At 39.7% G+C, this 27,711-nt stretch overlaps 1 protein-coding gene across 1 annotated transcript; it reads left to right on the top strand.

The window, feature by feature from the left end:
* Positions 1–355: 355 nt before the first annotated feature.
* On the top strand, positions 356–26,731 carry LOC137244890 (titin homolog). Its single transcript, XM_067774600.1, has 8 exons — positions 356–935; positions 3,902–3,994; positions 4,062–4,175; positions 13,469–13,839; positions 14,247–14,458; positions 14,524–14,835; positions 17,109–23,393; positions 26,426–26,731. Exons 1-8 carry the CDS (start codon positions 735–737, stop codon positions 26,512–26,514), a joined length of 7,677 nt encoding a protein of 2,558 aa, XP_067630701.1. The 5' UTR covers positions 356–734; the 3' UTR covers positions 26,515–26,731.
* Positions 26,732–27,711: the final 980 nt, after the last annotated feature.

The following is a 27,711-nucleotide window of genomic DNA, read 5'->3' as shown; positions in this document are numbered from 1 at the left end:
ATGTGAATCATCACTTCACATGATGTCCTAAGCCGATTCAGCTACCCTCACTATTATTTTGGTCTACCTTTGTAGGATCAGCGCGTTTCTGTGCTGAGTCGTGTGTTTAACCTGATGGCTTCAAACAAGTACTTTCTTATCGGATTGCCAAATCAAATTTTCGAAAAAGGTGATAGTGAACGTCCGCTGCATTTAAGCGAATTTTGTTACTCACTCATAAATGCATTGAGCGCCAGCGATAGAAAAACAACACGTTCTGATCTCACTACGCTAGCACAAACACAAAAAAAATTTCAGCAACAAAAAATCATTAAAAGCGCAGCACAAAAAAGTTAAATAGAACAGTTGTGGGGAAACGTTTCGTATAAGAAGAACTAAAACAACGCAATCAAGGCCACCCACGCAATATAACGGAAACCAAACGGCAAACATTTAAAAGCCGGAAACGGAAGTGTTGTTGAAAAAATATACAAATCAAAATGAAAAACAAGTGCCACGAAAAAGGACATTTAAAATCATGAATTTTACACAAAGTGAAAAATTTAAATAAAAATTACAACAAAAATCATTTGAAAAATGTTACTAGCATGTGATTAAGTCGGGCCAAAAGTTATTTATTTCGTGTAAATAAATAAAATTTTGAAAACGGAAAAAAGAACTCATCACATTTTTAATTTATTTGAATTAAAATTGTTGTGTAAATAAATTAGTGTTTTAAAAGAAAAACTTAAAAAATGGCTAAAACTGATTATAAATTGAGTAAAATTTTTTTCAAAATTATAATACTCACATATTGTGGACATGTTGTGACGCGTTCTATACCATCTAGAAATTTACGTTATCACAATGCACCATCACATTTACCTTATCCTTTAACAGGAAGTTTACCAGTGCAACCAATCTATTACAATCCGATACCTCCTCAAGTTTATCAGGTGAGTTTTGTATGTTCGTGCAATGTTGTGTGTGGAAGAGACAATTTCGCGAAAAGTTAGAAAACCTATTAAATGAATCTCCTAGAGTCTCGAGTGTTGCAATATCGTATATATTTCGTGTGTATAGTCTGATTGTAGGTAGCACATTTTTGTGCTCTTGCAAATGACCTTGAAGTGAGCTGAAAAAATGTAGAACTTAGGAAGAGAAAGTTATTCCTATTCACACTGTTTTTTATTTTTGTTGTAACCGCAAATACAATTTCCGAAGGTTTAATGGATATAGGTAGTGCTTTACAGGATATGACTCCGGCACTGTAAACGATTTTTTCACCCTCGAACCTTCGGTAGTCGCCTCTTACAATTAACATGGCTTAGGTTAGGTTAGAATGAGTAGTATCTACAGCGGTAAGAGAAGCTCACTTGGCAACAAGAAGCTACGTTGTGATACCATATAAGATAACGGTAACGTAAGATATAAGTAACTTGAAATAAAAGCGATCTCGCCCCTGAATAAAGCCTTCTAAAGGAGATCCAAGTCAACTAAAACCGAAATACTTTCGTCTAGTACAAGCAAAAGCTGGATTGTCAAACATGATGTAATGTGATGATCTCCAAGCAGTTGCAGCAAGCCTAGTATATCAAGTTATACCACAATGCCGCAAATGAGCATTGACACGTTAAAACGCCGAATCACCACGGATAGCCGTCCAAAAGTATGTACTTTCATTGAAAAAGGAAGTGTCTCGCCTGCAAAAGAGCAGACCAACGTCATTTGTATTTGCAGGGATCAATAGAAATAAAATACGTCGTCCACCGTGGTGTGGTAGTAGCCTTTTCCGCCCTCTACACCGAAGATTCTGGGTTGAAGTCCCGGGCAAAGAATAGCAACATCAAAAATTTAGAAACAAGTTTTTTTTTTCAATTAGAAAAGAGTTTTTCTAAGCGGAGGCACTCCTCGGCACGGATTTGGCAAACACTCCAAGTGCATGCCATGAAAAGCTTCTCAGTAAAAACTCATCTGCTTTGCAGACATCGTTTGAAATTGATGTGAAGCATGTAAGTCCCGTCCTACCAATTTGAAGAAAAACTAAAAGGAACATTACGCAAATTGGAAGAGAATCTTGACCTAAACCCTCTTTGTTATTTAATAGAAATAAAATAAAAATTTGCCGATCTCCTTTCAACACGAGCTTCACATTAATGGACGAACTTTTGCACCATTTTTTCGGGCTTGTTATTGGGTGCCAAGGTATGTTTGTTCTAAGAGCGCTGTTGAAACCAACCAGCATTGTCCATTACCTCGATACTTACTTTTTGGTAATGCTTGCTGCGACTAATGCTATTCGCCAGACCGGCAACTCATAGAGCAGAATCCAGTTGACTACCATCTCATAAAGCACCAGCTCTAAATGATGCAGCAGTACACGGCAACCGAGGCCATCCTGACCATATCTTGCACATTGGACCTCTAGGGCAATCTTCAGACATTAGATTATATCAGAAAGTGGCTTTGATATCGCCTTCTGAAAAGAACAAGTAAGGTTTGGACAGGGTTGACAACGATTCTACTCAGCCCACATAGGATTCTAGTAGGAGTTGTGTAGCGCAACACATTCAAAGGAGTTGGTAGCGCAATTTATAGCTTATCTAACCCATTTGTCCACCTAATTTACCCGTGGGGAATCCGGTTTATTTGGCAGTGAAGGCTCTGGCAAATCCAAGATTTTCAGACATGAAGGAGTTTGGCAAACCCGGAAGTTTCCACGTGATCACATCAACTTATTCCGGAGATGCTTCGAGTATTACCACAGTGGTGTTATTTTCCGGGGACGTGTCGGATAAATATTCTTACTTGCTACAACAAGGAGAAGAAAACTTAGCCCACTTAGCCACCGTTCCCATATAGCCTTGCAAAAAAAGCACATTACTTACTTACTTAACTTGAGCTTAACCGTTTAAACATGACATGGTGTCTACAAATTTATCCCAACCAAGATTTCTAGATCAATCCCGGCTTTATCGATTTGGTTTGCTCTTCTGCAAACACGAGACGAGACAGCTAAGTATTGGTGAAATTCGACCCTGCATGCGAGCATATTTCGAGCTGCGGCGAAGTCAATAGACCTAACCCATACTTTGCGCTCCCTTTCTCATTACCTCTGGTGAAGACGCGGTATTGCATAGCGGTGATGTCAGGATTTGCATTCACGAGGCCATCAACTAATCAGCAAAGAGTGTTTTCTTCTGAAAGAGTCCAGACATTCCAGGCAGATGCTCACACGAACGTCGTGTCAGAAAAAAGAGATCTCATTGTGTACAATGTACATAAACACGACTTTCCCTTAGCCCATATCAAATTTGGTTTGGAAACAAAACGACTTCGGCGTTGTGCCGTCTCAAGTGGCGTTTTTGATACGCCTGCGAACTCACATTCACCATAACCTAAAGCAGTTGGTATTCTAATACAGTAATTTTCAAAAATCTATATTGGAAAGGATTTTTATAACCATATATATAATATATACGAGCCGTACCCGTGCGCATCTTGCGCAACCAATATAAAGGTCTCTTATCAAATATCAACAAAAATCACCTCTTCTATCAATCAATTAAAACTTTCACCTTACACTTTGTGCTGCCATCTAGCGTACAATAACAACTACCGGTAATGCTGTGCAAATATTCACAATAGTGCCATAGTACAAATAGATTTCTTTGTGTGCTCACAATCGTTTATTTTTAACAAATTATTTCGATAAAATATAGCTAAACAAAAGCACTACGACCAAAATTGCCCAAAGCTCGCTAATAGCCCGAATCTCCATCTTTACAACCAAAACTTTATTTATAAATTTGGATTCCCAATAAGAGCGAAAAATGAACCCGTACATAAAAAAAGGGAATAAAAATAATATATATGATGATAGTATCTAATATGTTTTGGATTTGTATTTATTTCCCCACAGCACAACATAGCACCTACTGGCACCTTTTATGACAAAAAGCGTGGCATATTACGATCCTTCCCAGGAGGTGGAATACCATTATTAGTCGATTATGTAAGTAAGCAACTAACTAATATGTAATTTCTTATTTTTAGTGTAATAACTGTTTCCAAACCCACAGCAAAAGCGTTGTTCCAACAATTATGTAGGCATTAAGCCGCATCCCAATCAAAACCAGTACTACTATGTTTGCAAGCCTGATTGTGTGGTTTTCGGAAAGTGTCAAAATTTACAGGTATGTGCATAGATTGAAAAGCTACTCCAATAGCCTTTATAAAATAGAGCCTGACCCGTGCGCATCTTGCGCAACCAATATATAAGTATCTTATTAAATATCAACAGAAATCAGCTGTTCTATTAACTTGCGCTGCCATCTAGCGTACAATAGCAACTGCCGGTAATGCAGTGCAAATATTCACAATAGTGCCATTGTTCAAATAGATTTCTTTGTGTGCTCACAATCGTTTATTTTTAACAAATCTATATACATATATAAAATTCAAATTATGTATGTATGTAGGTATAGATCGGGTTGCATCCTAAACGGATCACCGATCACAACCAAATTTGCACAACCCACTCGAAACCATCCAAGGGTGGTCATAGGCTAAAAATAATTTCGATATATAAAAGGGGCGTGGCACCTGCCATACAAATGGAATTTTTGATACTGCATAACTCTTGAGGTATTCATGCTAGAACATTGAAATTCAGTAAGGAGTTATATGAGGTCAATCCTTAACACCACCAAGAAAATGTGGGGTAAGGGAGAAGGGGCGTGGCACCTCCCATACAAATGGAATATATCATACTGCATATCTCTGGATGTAGTAATGGTAGGATAATGAAAATTGGTAAGGAGCTATATGTGGAATTGGGGAAAAGTGGGCGTGGCACTTTCTTAAAATGGGATTTTTCAGAACTATGGCTGCCGTAAAAACTTAGGTTATTATAACAGCTAAAGTTTGACTACAGAGTTCTTTGGCTGTTATTCCTTTTGGGTGTTTAGTAATCTTCCGCCGTAAAAATTGTTTGTTAACTTCAGTCTATCCACATCGACTATCTATATATATATAAAGTTAAAATTATGAATGTTTGTATGTAGGTATAAATCACAACTAAGTTTGAATCACCCACAAGAAACCTTCCAAAGATGGTCATAGGCTAAACATAACTTCAATATAAAAAAGTATTAAAACCCGATTAAATAATAAAACGTTCCGAGTTATGTTTATGTAATTTAATAAAAGTAATTGAATTTGACATTTATGTTAAAGAAAGAATAGAAAATAGAAATTCATATGCCGATTGTCGTGAGCTTATGCACGCTCGCACGTCTGCACTCTTCGAATGTTCACCCGTAACTAACTGTCTTTGACAGCTCGGCCTTTCCTGACATTCGTCCTCCTAGGACGTCTCATCCTCGGTACTTTCGTTTGCTTCATTATAGTCGCCTTCGAGATCTGGACTTAAACGGCACCATGGTTTCATATGGTCGCTGGAGACTACATTACAGTATCTTCGTTGTGTACGTGGTGCGTCGGGTAGATCTTCCACAACGTATCGATCATGAACTAGCTGTTTTGTGACAATATAAGGCGCCTTGAATTTCGGATCGAGTTTGTGTGTGTCACCTGTTGCGGTTGGTACATGGTCAATAACGACCAATTGTCCTTCGTTGTATACTGGTGGACTCTGATGCTTTTGGTCGTATCTTTGCTTCCATTTTTGCCTCTCGTTGCTGATATTCTGTATGGCGTTCTGTAGCTTCTCCTGTTTGTCGTCGTCATCTGACATGGATATTTCGTCGCTTAGTGCTTGTATTAGTCGATTATCGCTGACGCATCGTAAATCGAAATTGAACACAAGTTCGTTGGGACTTATCTTTGTTGTGCTATTGTTTTGCGAGTTAATGCACCACTGGATGTTGGAAAGGGTGCTGTCCCAATCTTTGGTGGTCTTTGTTGAGCATCGAATTGCTGATAATATGGTGCGGTTGACGCGCTCTGCCTGGCCGTTTGCTCGGGGCGTTCGTACAGCTGTTTTGACGTGCTGAATCCCAAAGCGTGTCATAAAGGATTCGAATTCCTTTGATGTAAAGGCAGTTCCTCGGTCAGTGGTAATCCGTAAAGGCTGCCCGAAAATTGCCATAACTTCTTGCAGCATTGATAGGACTGGTGTCGTCTTTGTGTTACGTACCGCTTTCAATATCGTGTATTTGGTGAAACCACAAACTAAAACAATGACGTATTGGTTTCCTCGTTTGCTTTTGGTGAACGGTCCGAGATGATCCATATACATTGCTCGAAATGGAATTGGTAGAACTTCGGTGAGATGCATTTGACTTTCCAGTTTGCCTCCTTTAATCTTATTTAAACAGCATTCGGGACAAGCTGCGATATAAGACTTTACGTATCGCCTCATTTGCCTAAACCAAAAATACTTTTGCAGACGTTGTAATGTTTTCTCGACTCCAAAGTGGCCAGCGTCGTCATGACAAGATTTGGTGACACGCCACCTGATAGCATGAGGAATAACTAGTCGTCGCTCATCTTGGACAATTCGATATAATCGACTGTTGTGAATGATGAAGTCATCCCGGAACTGAGATGCTCCATCGCCGTTTGTTTTCAAAGCTGTAACAATTGTTTTCACATGTTCATCCTGCATCTGCATTGTATAAATCCAGTCGTCGCTGTTTTCACTGGTTATAGCTAGAACTCTTTCAGCTACAGTCTCCGGCTCAGATGGAGGTAGGGTAGGCGAACGGCTTAAGCAGTCGACGTGCTGCATCTTCGAGCCTTGACGATGCCTACACTCAAATTCATATTCTTGTAGGCGTAGCCACCATCTGGCTATACGTGGTGGTAATTTCGACGTTGCTTTTGTTGTCACGATCGCATTGCAGTCCGTAACTACGGTGAACTTCGTGCCTAATAGATACATTCGGAATCGGTCTAGTGTTTCCACTATGGCTAGGACTTCTAATTCATGGCTTGCATAGCGTGACTCTGCATCATTGCACTGACGGCTATAAAACGACACTGGTTTAAGACCATCAGCTTCCTCCTGCAGCAATATGCCTGACAAACCAAGGTGGCTGGCGTCCGTATGCACCTCATGTAATTTACTTGGATCGTACAAGACTAGTACTGGCTTAGACGTGATTGCTTGCTTTAGCTGGTCAAACGCTCTGTCTTGTTCTTCTGACCAAATGAAGACTGCGTCTTTCTTTAACAGCTTTGTTAGTGGTGCTGCGATGTGGCTATGCTTCTCTACAAACTTTCTGAAGAATCCGGTCAGTCCCAGAAACTGACGTACTTCTACGACATTCGATGGTTTGGGAAAATCGCTGATGCATTTCGTCTTGCCATCACCTGGACTTATGCCGGTGTCACCTACATTGTGACCTAGAAATTTGACGGTCTCGCAAAGGAAGTTACATTTGGAAGGTCTGAGTGTGAGACCACATTGACGTATCGCCTCCAAGACTTCTTTTAGCACGATCTTACCTTCGTCCACTGTTGGTGTTGCTATTATCATCTCATCGACGTAGCTGATGACTCGGTCTCGATTACATAATTTTGACGTTACTTTGGTGATCATTTCCTGGAAGTACATTGGGGCATTGACTAATCCGAATGGCATGACATTATATTCGAATAATCCATCATGAGTAAGGAAGGCAGTATATTTCTTGCTGCTTTCATCCATCGGAATCTGGTAATAGCCAGAGGTCATGTCCAATGTAGTGAAGAATTTCCCTCCAGCTAACTTAAAGAGTTGCTCTTCGACCACAGGCATTGGGAAGTTCTTACGTTCAGTGACGGCGTTCAGTGCCCTGTAATCGATGCACATTCGGCTCTCTCCGCTGGCTTTGCGTACTAAAAGTGCCGATGCAGCGTGTGGTGATGTACTTGGACGGATTATATCGTTGACCAATAAGTTGTTTAAAATTGACGTTAATTCTCGTTGTTGCGATAGTGGAACCTGATATCGTTTTCCGACTATTGGTCCCGACTGTGTCACTTTAATTTCCATAGTGGTAGTGTTACATCTTCCCAACGTTGACACATCTTCCGCAAAGCAATCTTCATACTCATGTAACATGGACTTTACATCGTTACGTTGTGTATCATTCAGCTGATCGTTGATTTTAAACATGTTCGGTTTGACTTGTAACTGTAAAGACCCATTGTCGATGACCAGCCGTTTGTTGGCTCCGCACAAAATATCTCGTCCAAGTAGTAGGTCATACCCAAGTGTATTGCCCGGTACTACGTATAAGTTTGCGTGGACATTTTCGTTATTGATCATTAACTTTACGTCGGCCTTTCGTGTAGATTCCACAGTTGAACCTCCGAAACCTTTAAAGCGCTTATATGCAGGGATGCATTGCATCGTTGGTATTACTTGTTCGCTTATTAGTGAGTGGTCGCTGCCTGTATCGACCAATGCGTCGTAAGATTTACCATCAATTGTGACGTGTTGAATTATAGGTGGCACTTGCGAAGGTTTTTTCGACTCCACAATTTCTGCTACGTTTGGCTTGGTGTTTACTCGACATTCCTTGCTGTCATGGCCCACTTTCGAGCACTTAGAACAGCGTTGTTTCTTTTGTGGTTGCGGACATTTAACAGCGATATGTCCATGTTCATTGCAGTTGAAGCACTTCACTGATCTTTGCGATTGTTCAGAGCGTCCACTGCGCATGTTAGTGCTAAACGTTGACGTTGGGTTTGGCTGTATCGAATTTGTTGACTGTACCGTTTGTAAGTTTTCTAGTGACTGTAGCAGCTCATTGCTGGTATTTAGATTCATTGCTAATAGCGTACGTGTTGTTTGTGGATCGCTTATACCATTGATCGTATAAAAGTTTATAGATGCGTCATCTAAATTACCCCGTCTTCCGAGCGTTAACATCTCGTAGTAATATTCAATCAATGTCTCGCCAGATTTTCGCTTGCGTCGGTCAAGTTCCCTGTGAATTTCCGCAGAATTTACTACACACGGAAAATCTTTCAATAGCATACTCACCAAATCAGTCCAAGACTGGAACACCGGTTGAGCATCCAGCCAGCATTTGCTACGCCTACGAGCTTTTGTTGTGCCGCAAAAAGTAGCAAATTGTCACTCCATAAGTATGTTCGTTGCAGCTGCTCAGCCTTCGTTACAAATTGTTGTGCAGTGATTAATTTCTTCAACGGGTTAAACTCTGGTAAGATTCCAACAATGTCTTGTATTTTGTACGTGGATGCCTGCTGTGTGGTCGATTGTACATTGGATTCTCGTACTGTTTCTTGGGATGTAACAGGTTCAACGGATGGTCGTGATGCATTTTGCGTTTGCAATGACCTTGTTAATTCCGTGATCATATCCCTCAACTCACTGATTGGTCTTTCCCAAGGTTCTTCCTGATCGATCTCATTGGCATCAATTTCATCAGAATCAAAATGTTGAATTAATGCCGCAACTTTGTGTGCTTTATTGCCTGTCGCTGAAATATTTGCGTTTCGCAATAGTTTATTTATTTGTGCCACGGTTAAAGATTCTATTTTTATTTGCATGGTGACTTTTGCTTCAGTTTTTTTCCCTTTATTTTACAAGCCGTTGCTTAAGCAATTAACTTTTGCTTCCTTTCGTCGCCGTTGCTTGCCAAAAACTGTCCGTTCTTGTCGCTGTCTGCTTGCCACTCCAGTATTTTTCCACTTCGACCCCAAGCAAGCATGCCAACAACAACTTTCGTTTGTTTTCCCGTTAGGCAGAACAATTCTGCGTAGCGTCTGCTGCCGTTGTCCAATTCCTGTAAAGCTAGATAGCTGCGCCGTCTCTGCGTTAGCGTTGATTTGCGCCGCTTAAAACGTTGAGTAGTGTTTATGTGTATGTTCGCTTTACTGCTTCGTTTGCACCAGTAACGTTGATTGTCGTTGGCCTGTACACACATATACACATGTGACGTTGCTGCCTTGCCTTTAGCAGACTTAATTCGCTGAATTTTGCACTGTCTTTCGCTACAACAATAACGTTGCTGTTTGCTGTGAAAGACTAGCCGTTGCCAGTGCCGTTTGAAATATTCTCCGTTGAGCCAAGTACGTTGCTCCTTTTGTTAAGCTTTTCGTTTTAAGTATTTCGTTTGAGCAGAGAACGTTGCTCTATTTTGGTACATACATCTGTACGCGTTGAGGAGAAACTTCGTTTTTGTACATTCGATAGGTAGACATATATGTATGTACGTATGTCTAAAATATTTTGTAGGCCCGCGCGAATCCTACTTCTGAACTATTAAAACCCGATTAAATAATAAAACGTTCCGAGTTATGTTTATGTAATTTAATAAAAGTAATTGAATTTGACATTTATGTTTAAAGAAAGAATAGAAAATAGAAATTCATATGCCGATTGTCGTGAGCTTATGCACGCTCGCACGTCTGCACTCTTCGAATGTTCACCCGTAACTAACTGTCTTTGACAAAAGGGAGTGGCCCCTACCATACAAATGGAATGTTTCTAACACCACTAAGAAAATAAATGGTGAGTAAAAAGGGGCATGGCACCTCCCATATAAATGGAATAATGAAAATTGGTAAGGAGCTATATGACGTTAAGCCCTAACAACGCCAATAATATATGGAATTGAAAAAAAAACAAGACAAATGGGACTTTCAGAACTATGGCTGCCTTAAAAACTTAGGTTATTTCAACACTTAAAGTTTGATTGCAGAGTTGGGTTTGGCTGTTATTCTTTTAGTATTCCTATATGTTATCTTTAGGGTTGGTGTTTTTGGATACGCCCTGGAGGAACCGGAAAAAACATTTCTGTTTAATTTGATATTAATTGATTTAAGAGGAAAAAGAGATATTACCATGGCAGTTGCTTTATCAGATACGCGGATACTCTTTGTGTAGTGGACGTACAACTCCGCATTAAAATTACCACTGTCTGCAAACATCTGTTACACCGATGTCCAACATAAGCAAACGGTCAGGCCAAAGTGAGGGTGTGCGATGTGTGCACCATGACTCATAAACAGTCGCCGCAAGTTTCAGACCAAACGCTTAAGAATTTAAGGTGTAATGACCATCCCAAAGGTGGTGCTTTCCTGTTACTTGCTGGAACAGACGCAGTTTAAGTAAATGCGTGCTTTTTCGTCTATAGAGGGCTTTACGTACAAAAATTTACTCTCTTTAGAAATATGAGAGACCAATTTGGCGGAAAGACTTCAGCAGCAGCTTTTGCTAAACAACTTCTTGAAATTAATTATGGAAAAATTCCTATTTCTTTACTAACAGATTTGATTCCTTTTCCTGCAAGTTTTTGAGAAATTATGATATCACCTGAAGCTTTAATAGCTAATGTTTCTTCCAAATATTAAATCTATCTTTACAAACTTTAAATGACTTTGAGAAAAGGCATTTTAGGCACATTATGAGGATGTTAATATCACTAGAACTAGAGCAACTTATGACTCTATTAACACAGTCGTGGAAGAGTCCTAAGCTGTGCATATCCGATTGAGTTTATTAGCTCTTTTGAGTCATCAGAAATTTCTCCTCATGGATTGATCCTTAAGAAAGGGCCCATAATATCATAGTATATATGTTTCGTTATTTCGATTATCCACGCTTATGTAATGGGACAAGGCTTTTCATCACAAAACTGTTACGAATGTCATTTACACAGTTCATTTTATGGGAAAATTTCGAAAACAAATAAGTTTAAAACCAAGGATTCCATTGATATCGATAGAATTGTCTTTTCAATTTTAAATGCCTCAAATTTCCTATCCTATCAAAGAAGCTCAAGGACGATCATTAGCTGCGATTCAAGGGATTGATGAGCGCAATACAAATCTTTATAGCTTCAGAGCTTCTGCAACTCAATTGTCAATCTCACCTACGCGAGGGGAGTCCTGTTACAAATATGAATATATCATACAACAACAGTCATTAGCTGTAGCGGAAGTCAATGTTACCAACTCATATTTTAACCATGGCCAGTTACGCGTAGCCTGCATATTGTTATAGAAACGTGGGGTAAAACTCACTGGCATAAGCTAATCATTTTAATAAAATATAGCTAATCAAAAGCACTACGACCAAAATTTCCAAAAGCTCGCTAATAGCCTGAATCTCCATCTTTACAACCAAAACTTTATTTATTGATTTGGATTCCAAATAAGAGCGAAAAATGGACCCGTACATAAAAACAGCAATTAGAAATAATATATATGACGATACTAAGGCAACTCACTCGCAAATGCCTTATAGCCATGGAAACTTTCCTCGGATACGAACGTTACTACTCATTTTTAATTTATTCGCGATTCGTTTGGGGGCAGCAAATCACTTGGACTTCCTGACGAATTTCATTAGGTTAAGTTGGACGGACCTGTGCGTGAGGGCCTCACATTGACATTGACCACATCCATATGTGGTATAAACTAGCTCGGTATTCTGGGCAAATATAAGATGCTTTTCTTTCCAATTTCATTAGCTTCCGATGATAATTTGAGAAACAAATGAATCGTCACCGACAATTTTTTATTAAAGTGTTATCAGTGTGAACCCCGTATGAGTGGTTCCACATCTTATTAGCATAGTTCACGACATGGTTTAGGATGAATTATCACCAAACTTGTGGATTCCATCTGAACATTTTGTATGGCATTTGAGTTAGTTCGCCAAATATTTATTTGAACAGCAAACCACCAATGGCATACTGAACTTCGAATCAATGATTACGGGTGGACATCGTATTGGCGTTGTACGCGACGGTTTCCCTTTAATATGGTTCGAACGCAGACAACTAATGGGAGAATAAACTACGAATGAGTGGTAATGTGTGGGCAAGACAAAAGGTAGATCTCAGCATGGTTTAGATTCTAAACATTTGAATTTATAATCATCGAATGAGAGGGCCCGCTCTCAAAATTATAGTAGAGGCCGAAGTTGGAATGGGAGAGTGAACTGCCAATGAATGATTCCCAGTAGGCATCATCCCCCAGCGGGTTAGGGGGTTAGAATATACCCGCGGTAGGTATGCCTGTCGTAAGAGGCTACTAAAATACCAAATAGATTCAAGGGGTTGTGAATCGCAACCCTTTCAGGTTGCCGGCGCAATATATAGCTTCTCCAAACGCAATTGTCAACCTCACCTATTCGAATACTGTTTCATTAACAGCCGAGGCTCTAGCGACCCCGAGCTCCTCATGGATCTAGGGGGTGTGAGGGCGGTATGGCCTAGAAGGTCGCATGTGGTCATAACAAATCGTTCCCGAGATGATCGTGCTTGGTACCGGAACGTACCGGATCCGGCATCCGGCAAAGGACCATCAACATCGATAACAATCTCCAAGGCCTTCGCTACAACAACAACGTTTACGCGCGGCTTACTAATTGGCTCAGCATGAATTATTACCAAATGAGATGGTTCGGCACATAGTTCGAAACCGAATAGCGAATTGGAGAATGAAATATGTAGAAGATTCTATGTTCTATATAATATTTTCTTATCCTCTTTTTTTCAAGGCATTCGATCTATCCAAAGGCCAATGTAGTTCTTATCCACAACCGGATTATACACCGATTTGCAAGAAACCCGGACGTTTCCCCATTTTAGCTGATTGCACCATATACTATAGATGTGATACACGATTGAGACCACAAATATTTTCTTGTCCAGAAAATACGGTATTTTCACCGCATGACGGCAAATGCATTTGTGATACCAAATGTAGTCCGACTATTGTGTCGCCTTACGGTACGTACATACCACAAGATTGTGTACATAAATTTCCACCATGCGTACAGGCTGGTACCTACCGTACGCCTACCGATTGCTCGCTTTATTACTCATGTGCTATACAACCGAATAGGGTCTACCTACAGACGCGTTACAGGTTTGTAAAATAGAAGTAATTGACTACTAATTCGAAGAGAAGATCAATCGATGTATATTGGAAGGACTTTCCGTCATCCTTTGTCAAATTTGTTTTGGAGGCAAATGAGTTTAGGTGTTGTGCCATTTTTCTTTCGAAAGTCGAAAAGTCATTCCAATATACACAAACTAAAAGGAATATCAACGTATCTCCGCTGCGTGCTCGCATACTAACCTATTTTAAAATTTGTATGGGTAACGTCTTAACTCGATAATTATTTCCAACTTCAGCCAATAAAAAACTTGTCTGAAAAACTAGTCACCTTTTGTGTTTCAACTACCAGCAGACACAGTATGATGTTCCACTTAGCCTTTGTCATTATTTATCAAAATTAGCAAAGAAAGTTTCTCACATTTCCCTACTTATAGATGTCCAGAGCTTACATTCTACGACACATCCTTAGGCGTTTGTCGTCCTCAGCATGAGGTTGCATGCGACGCTATACAACTTTCAGAGTTGGTATATCCAAGACAACCGGTACAATCTCATCTACCAATCGTTTATCCGCCATATTATTCTATGGACTCGCTTGAAGATAACCAATATCCGATAGAGAATTCATTGTCATGCTCCAAAGAGGGTAAGATGTCGATCAGTAAGATATTGTATGAAGTTCAAAAATTTATTTGTTTTCAACTATTTTAGAGAGCCAGAGCGAAAGTGTTGCTTCAAATCAAGACTCCCACTCGCCGGAAGACAATGATGAAGTGATCAATAGTTCGATAGAAAAAATGTATCCCCGCTTGTCTCAACACACAACAGAGCTTACAATACCGTTTACGACTCAGTCTCCGAAAACTATTCCCCATCCTACAACGACGCTCTCCACATCACCGACAGACTATACTACATTGAATAGCCTCGTTGCTACTGAAAATCCTTTATACACAAATACTCATCCTACAGACAACATGGTTCAAAATTATCCAAGTACTCAGTTTACATTACCCCCACCAGGTATGTTAAAGTGTGATTTATTTAGAATTTGTAGAGGTAAATTTTTATTGCGCCAAATGTTTGATTTCCTAAGCGGTGTTAAGAATTCATACCAAACTCAAACCAAACCCATAGAAAATGTGATTCCAATTGGACAAACCTCAAGGGACCGATACAGCATAATGGGTAACGCCCTAAGCCCACAAGCTTTTGGATGCAGTTTACAGGGACCGAAATATCAAACCGGCTTTTGAAAAATATTTGTCCAACAGGGGTCGGCCTTTGGGTATATTCGGTAAACCCTTTCAAGATATATTTTCCCTGAGAAAGCTTGTCGCGAAAACTCAAAGCGCGTGAAATATGCCGCGAGAGGTCATCCAATCTGTATGAAAACATTGGAATGGCGTAGGATATGTCGGAGGACAAACATCACGTAATACTCGCCGGAGTTGTTCATCCTTTTTTTTTTTTGCATATTCAGTAGAAGTCTAACAGAAGAACTCTAAACACAGCGGAGAGGCTAAGGTGCCTCGCTCAGCGAAAAAGACGAGCGCCCTGTTGTTGCCATCAAAACCCTCTGCAACCACCTCTGTTAAAAACCAACACCTTAGCTGCAACCACCTCTGTTAAAAACCAACACCTTAGCTGTATTTGCCTTAACAATGCTCAAACCAGACGGAGCTTCAAATTCTTATGGGTTCTTTACACAGCTGCAGTCTCTGGAGTTCGAACAGAAGCAATGACAGCAAGAACCTCTGCTCCCGTCGTTTATCCCCTTTTTCCTCAGTAGCAATCGTATGAGACAAGATCATCAGTATCTGATCCCTCGCACGATATGCCAGCGCATAATATAAACGATTGTAACATCTGACCAATGCACTTCTTGCCTTGGGCTATGTAACTTTCCTAAAATATGAAGGAATAGCAACGGAAATCCGCTGGCTGACGTCTTTGTCAAGCTGTGATGCAGAGACTCTCTGCCTTCACAACGGGTAGATCGGTACCAGGACCGCGACAGCGCACAGGACAAAACCTCATCCATCTATTATCCCCAATTTGACGAATTACATTGACGAAAAGACTTATTTAACCGCCGATGACTACAATGTCTATTAGAAAAGTAACAAGAAATGTAATGGACCCGGTCCAAGTTTCACCGTTCACCCCAATCTCGTCATATATCTCCATCCACTCGTGATTTGCATCTGATCACCTTCCCATAATCCTTACTCTAGACCGACCGACCTTAACCTTAACGGCCAGAAGCCGTGATCTTATGCGACAACTAAATTCGCATAACCCCGTAAATTAAGGAACCAAATTCAAAGATCAGTTTCCTGGTAGACCCACATAAGCCAATTATATGGCAGAAGCATACCAACCACTATAACCTATCTGCTGCTGCTGGTAAACTCTAACCAACCGTGAAGGTGCAACGCAAGCGCTCTCTGCATACGCTTTCTGAGGCATCCTTCGTTTTACAAGGTCAGGCGAATAATAAAATAGGTTTACTTACTTTCTCAATTGGTGCTTAACCGTTTAAACGGTTAAGACCGTCCAACAAGGCGTACCAGTCGCTTTTTCGCTCTGTCAACTGGCGCCAATTGGGCACACCAAGGGAGTTTAAATTGTTTTTCACTTGGTCCTTCTAGAGGAGGCGAGGCCGCCCTTTTCCTCTGCCTCCATATGCGGGTTCCTATAGAAACACTTTCTTAGCCGGAGCGCCATATTTCATTCGCAAAACATGGCCTAGCCAGCGTAGCCACTGCGTTTTAATTCGCTGGACGATGTTGATGTCTGCGTAAAGTGCTCTTTGCCATCCCGACCACAGAAGTTCGCGTAGCAATCTAAAAGCATAAGCCCTTAAAATCAGTAAGCATAGCCATGACGTTATTAAAAGATGAGGGGATGAGGGAGTCACTGTCCTTCTCTGTTATTCCTGAAAATTGGAAAACCATCTAACCTGGAAGAGTAATATCGATCGATATCGCTCATGTCGCCAGAGAGCTCTTCTCGCTTACTAGAACGCAAACTTTCCACTAGCCATATATCGTCATATCTCGAAAATACACAACACTACCAAGACAAGGCACTTTGAAATTTAAGTCAAAAGTATGCCTCGCAGAGTTTTCATGCCGTAATTTCGTACGACTCGATTCGATTGCGTAAGATCATTAGTTATAACTTTCTTTGTTATTGAGATCAACAGCGTTCTTGAGTTTTGCTTAGAAAAAATCCATTTTAATTGTATAATCTTAAATATTTAACTCTTTCGAACACAACTTCCCGTACAGACCACATCAAATATGTAAGACTTTCACATCACGTAAGACCCAACGTTATCAAAAATACTTTGGACGAGACAGACCTCAGAAATATAAGATCGAGTGCAACAAATACAGCGACGGCAGAGAATTTCTACAAACGCAGAAAAGGCCATTTGAATACGAAGGATTTTCACAACGTCATTGACTCTTACAAATTTGACTACGGCTTACCAACGACAGCAACACAAATTCCTATACATTACAAACTGACAAACCACGGAAGACATGCAACTATTCAAGTACCCAATAAGATTACACTTGCTGATAGCTATAAAATAGGTATAAAAGCAACAACTCCAATGTCCTTGAATGAGCATAAAGATGTCAATAGAAGTGCACACTTCAATGAAACAGAAAGCGTTGCACACGACATGCAAAGCAACGAAGCCCTGGATGTGAGTTACTATGATGACGATATGGAGCTTACGCGGGTATTGTCTTCCACAGAAAAATCAACTCCCATTGAGGGAATGGTTTTAACAACACAATCTACAAATATTAACAACATCCATCCCACTAAGCCTTCAACTCATTTAGATGAGTCTCAATCCTCTGCGGACTTAGATGATGGTCATTTAATTAACAAAGAAGCATCTCAACTACAAAGTCCTTTGGAAGCTGATATAATGAATAAAAATGAAATATCGCCACCAAAGGAATCAACTACTACAAACCTTGACGACGTTTCAGTACCAATCGCGTTTGAAGAAGGAATTTCTTCACAAGATAGATCGTCCTCATCTATTGAGCCAACCCCTAGAAGCCTTGTTGAGGAAACGTTGAAAACAGATGAAGTTTCGGACATTCCACATGTTTTAGGACAAAAACTCCCTCCACAAGAAAAATCAGCTTCGTCTTTTGAGACAGCAACAACAAACTTTGTTATCGACCCCGAAACTCAGTTTGTTTTGAAAAATGAAATTGCTCCACAAGAGAGGTCATCTGATCCACCACCTAGTCCAGTTATAAGTAACATGGAGACATTTGATGAAGGCTCGGAAACTCTTCCCGCATTGGGGGAAGACATTTTCCCACAAGAGGGATTGTCTCCCTCTATTCAAACAACACCTATAAACTCCGCTAGCGTCATGGAAGTTCCATTTGTTTTTAAAGCACCAGCTACAACTGACACTATACTCGTACCAGGAGAAGAAACCGCTCCGCGAAAAGAAGTATCACCGTCAAATGATTCCACTCCTACAAACTTCGCATTAGGTGAGGAAATTTCACCACAACAGAAATCGTTACCATCTATTGAACAACCACATACAAGTCAAGATGGTTTGTCCCAATTTATTGATCCCACACCTGTTCACCCAGCTGAAGGAAACTCAGATGTAACAAACCCAGAAACTCATTTGACATCGAGGGAGGAAACTCCTCCACAAGAGAGATCGTCCTCCTCTGTTGATCCAACACCTACAAGCTTTGTTAGTGAAAAGCTGGATGTAATAAATGAAGGCTCGGATATTTCACCTGCATTAGGACGACAAATGGCTCCACAAGAAGAAGCGTCACCGCCCACTGTTACTCAGTCTAAAGGCATTGCCAAAGAGAAGTCAAATGCAATAGACCCAGAAACTTCATTGGTATTTGGCGAGGATATTTCTCCACAAGAGGGGTCGTCTCCAACAATTGATTCCACACCTACAAACCTTGCTCCAGAAAAGCTGGATGGAACAGATGAAGACTTGGGCATTACAATGTCATTAGGAAAAGAAATTACTCCACATGAGAGATCGTCACCATCTATTGAAACAACGTCTACCAAGTTCGTTACGGAACCGGAAACTCCATTTGTTTTGAGAGACGAAATCACTCCGCCAGAGATGTCATCAGATACACCACCTTCAAGTGCGGAAGCCCTTCCAGGGAAAGAAGGATCGTCGGGTGCAGAAATCCCATCCATCTTAGGCGAAGAAATTCCATCCATATTAAGAGAAGAAAATGTTCCGCAAATAGTATCTTCACCTCCTATTGAACCAACACCTACAAGTCTAGTAAGTGAAAAGTTTGATGCCGAAACTCCAACCGTACTAGCGAAAAACAATGTGCCGCCTAACGAGTCTTCAGCCCCTATTGAAATTTCTTCTATACTAGGGGAAGAAAAAGTTCCGCCAAGGGGATCTTCACCTTCTATTGAACCAGCACCTACAAGCCTTGTAAAAGAGAATTCATCAGGGCTACAAAGCGTTACGTCAACGGGATCATCGCTATTTACGAAAGTTCCGCCTTCTATTGAACCAACACCTACCAGCCTAGTAAGGGAAAAGCTTAATGCTGAAACTCCAACCGTACTAGCGAAAAACAATGTGCCGCCTAACGAGTCTTCAGCCCCTATTGAAATTTCTTCTATACTAGGCGAAGAAAAAGTTCCGCCAAATGAATCTTCACCTTCTATTGAAACAGCACCTACAAGTCTAGTAAGAGAAAAGCTTGATGCAGAAATTCCACCTGTATTAGGTCAAGATAAAGTTACAACAAAGGGATCTTCACCTCCTATTGAACCAACACCTACAAGTCTAGTAAGAGAAAAGCTTGATGCTGAAACTCCAACCGTACTAGCGAAAAACAATGTGCCGCCTAAGGAATCTTCAGCCCCTATTGAAATTTCTTCTATATTAGGGGACGAAAAAGTTCTGCCAAAGGGATCTTCACCTTCTATTGAACCAGCACCTACCAGCCTTGTAAGAGAAAAGCTAGAAGCAGAAATTCCACCTGTATTTGGTGAAGATAAAGTTCCAACAAAGGGATCTTCACCTCCTATTGAACCAACACCTACAAATCTAGTAAGAGAAAAGCTTGATGCTGAAAGTCCAACCGTACTAGCGAAAAACAATGTGCCGCCTAACAAGTCTTCAGCCCCTATTGAAATTTCTTCTATATTAGGCGAAGAAAAAGTTCCGCCAAATGAATCTTCACCTTCTATTGAAACAGCACCTACAAGTCTAGTAAGAGAAAAGCTTGATGCAGAAATTCCACCTGTATTAGGTCAAGATAAAGTTACAACAAAGGGATCTTCACCTCCTATTGAACCAACACCTACAAGTCTAGTAAGAGAAAAGCTTGATGCTGAAACTCCAACCGCACTAGCAAAAAACAATGTGCCGCCTAAGGAGTCTTCAGTCCCTATTGAAATTTCTTCTATATTAGGGGAAGAAAAAGTTCTGCCAAAGGGATCTTCACCTTCTATTGAACCAGCACCTACAAGCCTTGTAAAACAAAATTCATTAGGGCAACAAAGCGTTACGTCAACGGGATCATCGCTAGTTACGGAAGTTTCGCCTTCTATTGAACCAGCACCTACCAGCCTTGTAAGGGAAAAGCTAGATCCAGAATTTCCAGCTGTATTAAATGAAGGTAAACTTCCAACAAAGGGATCTTCGCCTCTTATTGAACCAACATCTAAAGGCTTTGTTATAGAGAAATTGAAGGTAGACCCAATCCAAGGTTCACGTCTGGAAAGCATCACAACAGATCCAGAAGAAGTAAGTCTTTCCGACGGCTCCACGGGTACTTTAGCTGTAGAACACAGCACAATTAAATATGGGACCGAGAGATACACCCTAGCGATGGATATCAAGACCAGTCCGACTACTGGAGGCTCAAAATATAAAGGTAGTTCCTTACCAGGCATGCACCAAAATGTAATTACTAACATTGAAGCGGGCTGGAAAGAAAGTCAAATTAAAGACCTACAAACGCGAGTGGTGAAATCTGTCAGCGTTACAAAGGCTCCGTTGGCTGTCCTGCCAAATGATGAAGCTAAAGACTTCAAATTCCAGCAAAACTCTGCACCCGCCCATACCATATTGGATTTTGAGGCACCTCTAGTCACAGAACCAATCTCTGCAATTCCAACTTCAAATGAAGTAAGGATTGTGAATATGGGCGCAGGCGGTAACAGGGTCACAGATGAGGTTTTACCTAAAACGAATGTAGAATCTTCCACCAAATTCGTTGAATTTGACGACGAGATCACCGAGATCATAAGCTCAGTGAGCCTCTTGCCGAAACATTTAGTAACGAGAGAGTCTGTTTCTGAAATTTCCAAGAACGGCAGTTTCGGCGAAGTGTCCGAAACTCCATCGTCTATGGAGAATGAAATCTCACACCAACACGATAAGCAGGGCAAGCTATCTACGAAAGACAACTGGACCTCAGCCAAGCCGGTTACTGATAAATCCCAAAACTCTGAGAAAAGTAGCGGTATTGAACATCAAACGGAGCCCACAGAATCCGAACATACCACTCAGTTAATAAGCACTGATAACCAACTACAGACACTTTCTGACATATCAATATGGGAACCCGAAGACTCGACAGCACCTACTCAAGACATTCTAGATACGGACATGAAATCAAGCATATTTAGACCGATGCAAAATGCTGCAATGGAACAGGGCGAGATCCAAACACAATTTACTGTAGAACCAGTTGAAAACAATGGCCCTCTAGGCGCCGAAAATACTGAGAATACTTCAAAAACTCAACTTCCCCTCCTCACAAGAAGGGAGGAGGAATCAGTAAGTAACTCCACAACTCATTTTTCTCAGGGGTCGAATCAGGTGGTGCCTAATAATATCAACGTGCTCGAAGTATCGATTCCTGCTGAGCCAACCATGGCGGCCTTTGTAGAGACCGAGGATTCGGATAGATTACATGAATTGGAAGAAGAGGCAACAGGTTCCAAAGAGAAGTTTTTCCACCTTGGCGTATTGAAAGGGTCTGTAATAGAGAAACCTAAAAAATCTGAAGAAGTGTTTATTATGGAAAGCAGTACGGATGATGTGAGAACAGAATTTAGTAGCACCAAAAGTTTCACAGATATTATTAAAGCGAAAAATACTTCGAACAGAGACAAAGAAAGAGATACACATTCTGAGCTCAAAGAAAATATCAGAGATAAAAAATCGGACAAGTTAAGGTCAAAAAATTTTAGAAGTGGAGGACCTGAAGCTTTGATGCCAAATTTTGTGAGGGGTATTGATCCGAACGAATCAAAAGAGAAAGAGCCGACTTTTCGTCCAGACCTTGCAGAAAACAGTTTCTCCAATACCATTGACGAGATAACGACAAAAACTCTTGATGAGTCAATTATCACTACCCTACCGTTAGACGCGAGCCTCGCAGAAGAAAAAGAACAAACGACAGAAAGTACTGTTAGAGATTCCAACAATCGCATCAATATAGTACCAATTATACAAAGAAACAGTTTAATTGATAGCGATATGGGTTGGGGTAAAAACCAGACTAAGGATTGGCAGGTACGAGTAGTAAAAGAAGCCACACATGCACCCCAGACAAATCATAGAAATGCGGGAATCAAAGTAAACTTAATGATGAATGTGGAGGGGACTACATTTAAAAGCACACGAGATGCTGAAATCAGACATGATTTTAAGCAAGACCAAGAGACATCTAAACGTACAGACCAGAAAGAGGCCTCAAATTTTATTAGACACCAAGTGAATCGTAACTGGAATGAAATAGCTGAAGCAGTACCTAAAGTTCACAACGTCCCGACTACAGGAGAGGACTCAGTAGGTACTGTGGACGCATGGACAACAAAATATGATTTTAGAAACTTTGCAAAAAACCCAATTTATTCAACAGAGTTTCCGAAATTTGCTAATGAAGCAAAAGTCTCTGCGGCTGCTCTAGAACGAGCTACTGGTCTTATAAGAATACACGATTCTTCAAATTTTATAAAACCAGCCCTATTACAATCAGCTAATTTCATAAGCAACAAAGGAAACTTATTATTACCAATGCAAAACAGTTTCTTTGCGTCAATACCAACTACAGGACCTACAAATACAAAATTTCAAGATATACCTATAACAGAACAAGCTCATCAAACACCCTTCGAGCAATTATCTCGCATAACTACAATGACAATTGCCGAGACAACAACTCCAGACCAAATACCCGGCGAAACTACAGAAAATCTTGAAACAACAACAGCTCCGAAACCCAAAACGGGCATACAACTCGACAACCCTGTAGACTTCACATCGGACAATGTCCGTATCGTACGTTATACGAAAGATACCACGAAACAATGTCCAGAAGCAATAAAAAGACAATATAGACAAAATCCAATGCGTAATACAAATTCTCAAATAGTTACAGAAATTCCATTAAATGCTACAGACATACCAAAAATGGAGGTTGTTGTCTTTGGAGATCTCGATCTGTCGGTACTTTACTGCGGCAACGAATGTAATGCAACTCATGAGCATAAATTTGGTAAGTTATATTAAAAAAAATACTGTGTATAATAATTTAGAGAATGAAATGGTCGTAGGCTAGAAATGCAATTGGGAACGTTAATAGGGAGAGCACTAGACCGGGTCGGTCCCCATACAAAACAAAAATAGCAGTGAAAGTCCGCTCCTAAATTTGAAGCTTATGTTGAGTGGATTTTGGAAAGACATTTTTTAATTTTTCTTGATCCTCCGAAATTGTTTTTTTTTATTATAACTAATTGATTATTTGGCATTCGATTTTTTTAATTGATACGTCATTATTTTGATCTTGTAAATCAGCGTATTTGCTTTAATAGTCCTTGTCAGCTATGAAATCGTTTCGGCTGTATTTCGAAGGATTAAAAACATTTTTTTTTTAATTTTCCGAAATCCTCTCAACATAAGCTTCAAATTTAATGACGGACTTTCACAACGTTTTTTGCGACCCGGCCACTTTTCAAAGCGAAATTTAGTCTCATGGAATTGTTTCGAATAGTGAAGAAATCCTTGTATGCTTCAATTTATGCATGCATACCACATCTTGAACGAAATTTTGAAAGAATGTGAATATTGATAGAGGAAATCATGGCGGAACGATACAAAGTGGCAGCATGGTGACATACCTACAAACATAAATAAAAATTCCATGTACTTTGTTTTTGTAAATTCGATGGACAAATGTCAAGATCGTACTGCGCCGGAAGTTGATGTATCAAATCAAAAAAAGTTTATAATCAGCTGTCCTATGCTGCCGCCTTGTATCGTTCCGCCATGGAGGAAATTTTCAAATAAAACAATGCCAAGTTGGGTTACACTGATGACAAAATTTCTTGTACATTTTCTTACGATGTGGATCCGCGTTTAATTTTTAACTTCGGGTTTTTGTCGCTTTTCAGTTTCCAAATCGCTAGATTCAGTATTAGCAACCTTCACGATTATTATCAGAAAATTAGATCAAACTAGTTATAAAACTAGTTAGATAAATCTCAGAATACTACAATCTGAAAAGCAGTCGCCAAATATTAGAGTACTTATTATTTTCACGCTGATAATGGAACTAGCTGGGAAAACAGTAACCAGTGATACAAATTTCTGGTTCGGAACCAGACCTAAAGTGCCAAATAAGAACTAGTTCAGTAGTAACTAGATTGTCTGCAATTATGAAATCGACAGTTTGGGTTTTTATGTATCGGACGCTACCAGATTTAAGGAGCTTCGCCTTTTCCTACACTTTCCCACTGGTTCGGGACTATCGAAAAAGGGAATAATATAGAAGGAACGTGTAGAATTTCGGCCCGGTTCGGAACCAACGAAATAGTACCAAGAAAAGAACTAGATCTAAACTGTACATTTTTCAACTGGTTCGAAGATATTGAAGTAGTGCCGATAAACCCAACTAGTTCTAAAATGGAAGTTTGTATCTTGCTCGGAACTGTAGAAAATATAATCCAGCGGGGACCATTTCCACCGCCTAGGTAAAAGATATAGAGGGAATGCACTCGACATTTTCCCTAAAGGGAAGTTCTCACCTCGTTAGTGTTGGTCCAATTAAATAATATCAATAGAAAAACCGTTAATAAAAATATCGAGGTCGAGATTTTCAGTACAAGCTTAAGCTCCAGTCAAAGTTTACTTGAGTTTAACCCTGCCACTTCGGCCGCTTAAGCAGCAACAAAATTTTATGTTATCGAATAAAGTGGTAAAGTTAATCAACTTTATTTGGAGTTTAAACTAGCATTGAAAAACCGGACCAAAAATCGGAGCCGATCGATAATTACAACAATTTCAGTATTCAGTAACCGTTCTATATCGTTGCAAAATAATTAGAGTATGCTTTTTTATACTCAGCGTGCTTTGCACACAGAGTATATTAACTTTGATTGGATAACGGTTGGTTGTACATGTATAAAGGAATCGATATAGATATAGACTTCCATATATCAAAATCATCAGTATCGAAAAAATTCGGTACACGGGCTTATCTGGATCCAGAATAGATTTGTATTGAAAATGAGCGAAATCGGATGAAAACCACGCCCACTTTTTATATATATAACATTTTGGAAAACACAAAAAACCTGATAATTTAGAAAATAATACACCTAGCATGTTGAAAGTTGACATGTGGACTGATATTGAGACTCTAGGTAAAAAGTTGGAAACATTTTTTTAAACGGGCGTGGCACCGCCCACTTGTGATAAAATCAATTTTACAAATATTATTAATCATAAATCAAAAATCGTTAAACCTATCGTAACAAAAATTCGGCAGAGAGGTTGCCTTTACTATAAGGAATGCTTTGAAGAAAAATTAACGAAATCGGTTAAGGAACACGCCCACTTTTACATAAAATATTTTTAAACGGGTCGTGGACGAATAAAATAAGCTATATCTTTGCAAACAAGAGCTTTATATCAATGGTATTTCATTTCCCAAGTGGATTTATAACAATAAATAGAAAAAACTTAAAATTTAAAAAAATGGGCGTGGCACCGGCCCTTTTGTGACTAAGCAATTTTCTATGTTTCGGGAGCCATACCTCGAAGAAAAATTAACGGATCGTAATAAAATTTGGTACACATATTTTCCTTATAGCAGAAAATATGTCTAGTAAAAATGGACGGGATCGGTTAAAGACCACAGCAACTTAGATATAAAACAAGTTTAAAAGGGTCGTAGACTAGAATGATAAGATATAACTTAGCAAAAAATAGTTTTGAATCAATGATATTTCACTTATCAAGTTTTATTGTAAGAGGAAATGGGGAGATTTTTTTTTTAAACGGGCGTTGCCACGTGTTATGTAGAAAAGTAATTTATCTGAAATGAAAGATCACGCTGAGTATATAATATTCGGTTACACCCGAACTTAAACACCTTTACTTGTTATACTTGATTTTTTATAATCTTATCTTGCAACTTCTCTTATATAACGACCGTTACGGTATGGGAGAAAATGCACAAGATCCTTCTTCATGGAACACCGTACTACCCTCTATTATTTTATTTTGCTTTTGGTTATTAATTTACAGGTAAAAATGCACTGGGAGAACAGCATGCTGTGGGGATTCAATGGGATCCAGTCAACTCAAATAGAACAATGAGCCTCGTAACGGTTTAGCCGAGTGAAAACAAACTTTGCTTTTATTGATACTCGTATTTTTAAGTAAATTTTAAATTAAATTATTATAATTTAGATTAATTTTGTAATCAGTGTAGTTGGAACATATATATATTTATTTACAAATTAATTTAATAGATGTTAAAAAACAAAAAATTATGTACTTCTTTTATAATTTTATATTTTGATAAAAATGAGTAGAATACAAATCTTAATATATAAAAAACACGTATCACAAACTTTTTGGGCGCGATGGACTCCTAAACTACTGAACCGATTTTCTGAGGGGCCCGCGATTTAGAGGTACTATGACATTTTTTTTAATTCAGGAGAGCCTTTAGTTGTGTAGAGGGTAATTTTCATACCCCTGGGTGACTAGGGTCTCGAGATATAGGCCAACACGTGGGCCAGTGAATGCCTAGACAGTGTTTATACAATATGAATATCAAATGAAAGCTGTTGATGAGTGCTTTAGTAGAGAGTAATATATTATCCAGAGACGGACTGGGACTGGGATTAGGACTAGGACTGGGACTGAGACTCGGAGTGGGACTGGGACTGGGACTGGAATAAAATACATACCACCCTCTGGGACAGGCAATAAGGGATGCAGAAGAATGAGAAGAAATTGAGAGAAGAGAAAAGAGAGAAGGAGAAGGAGATTGAGAAAGAGATAGAATGAGACGAAGATGGAGATAGATGAAGCGAAAAACACGGAGGCAGGAGTGAATAAAAGGATTAGGAAAAAGTGAAGAGGGGGAGGGCAGAGTCAGACGGAAAAAGCTTATTAAAATGTATGCAGATAGGCCAAATTTATGGCAGGACAACGTCTGCCGGGTCTTCTAGTATTTAATATAATGGTTGTTTATCTCATCTTAATTATCGCTAGACAATTTAGATCCACTAAAAGAAAGTACGTAAGCGTTAGTATTATTTTACGGTTGTTGATATTAGCTTCTTCATAAAGGTGGTATATTGAAGATGATAGATTGCCAAACTTGGAGGTCTGGGGAGTGTTATCAATGTTTATGTTGGGGTCGCCAGAGCCTCGCCTGCTAAACATGCGTATGATACATGCATATTTGTAACATGATTCGCTTCGCGTAGGTGAGGTTGACAGTTGGGTTTTGGAAGCTATGAATACCGCTTATCAAACCCTAGAATCCCAACTTGGACGTCTCGGATCAGACCGTTGCA

Source organism: Eurosta solidaginis, chromosome 3 (assembly GCF_040869045.1).
Source record: "Eurosta solidaginis isolate ZX-2024a chromosome 3, ASM4086904v1, whole genome shotgun sequence".
NCBI classification, from domain to species: Eukaryota; Metazoa; Arthropoda; class Insecta; order Diptera; family Tephritidae; genus Eurosta; species Eurosta solidaginis.
Note: the sequence above shows the minus strand (reverse complement) of the source record. Positions and strands in the feature narration are given on the sequence as shown.

Coding starts and splice junctions, on each gene's coding strand:
- LOC137244890 (XM_067774600.1), top strand. CDS start 735: ATGGCTAAAACTGATTATAAATTGAGTAAAATTTTTTTCAAAATTATA. Junction 4,176..13,468: donor GAAAGTGTCAAAATTTACAG/GTATGTGCATAG, acceptor CTTTTTTTCAAG/GCATTCGATCTATCCAAAGG. Junction 23,394..26,425: donor AACTCATGAGCATAAATTTG/GTAAGTTATATT, acceptor ATTAATTTACAG/GTAAAAATGCACTGGGAGAA.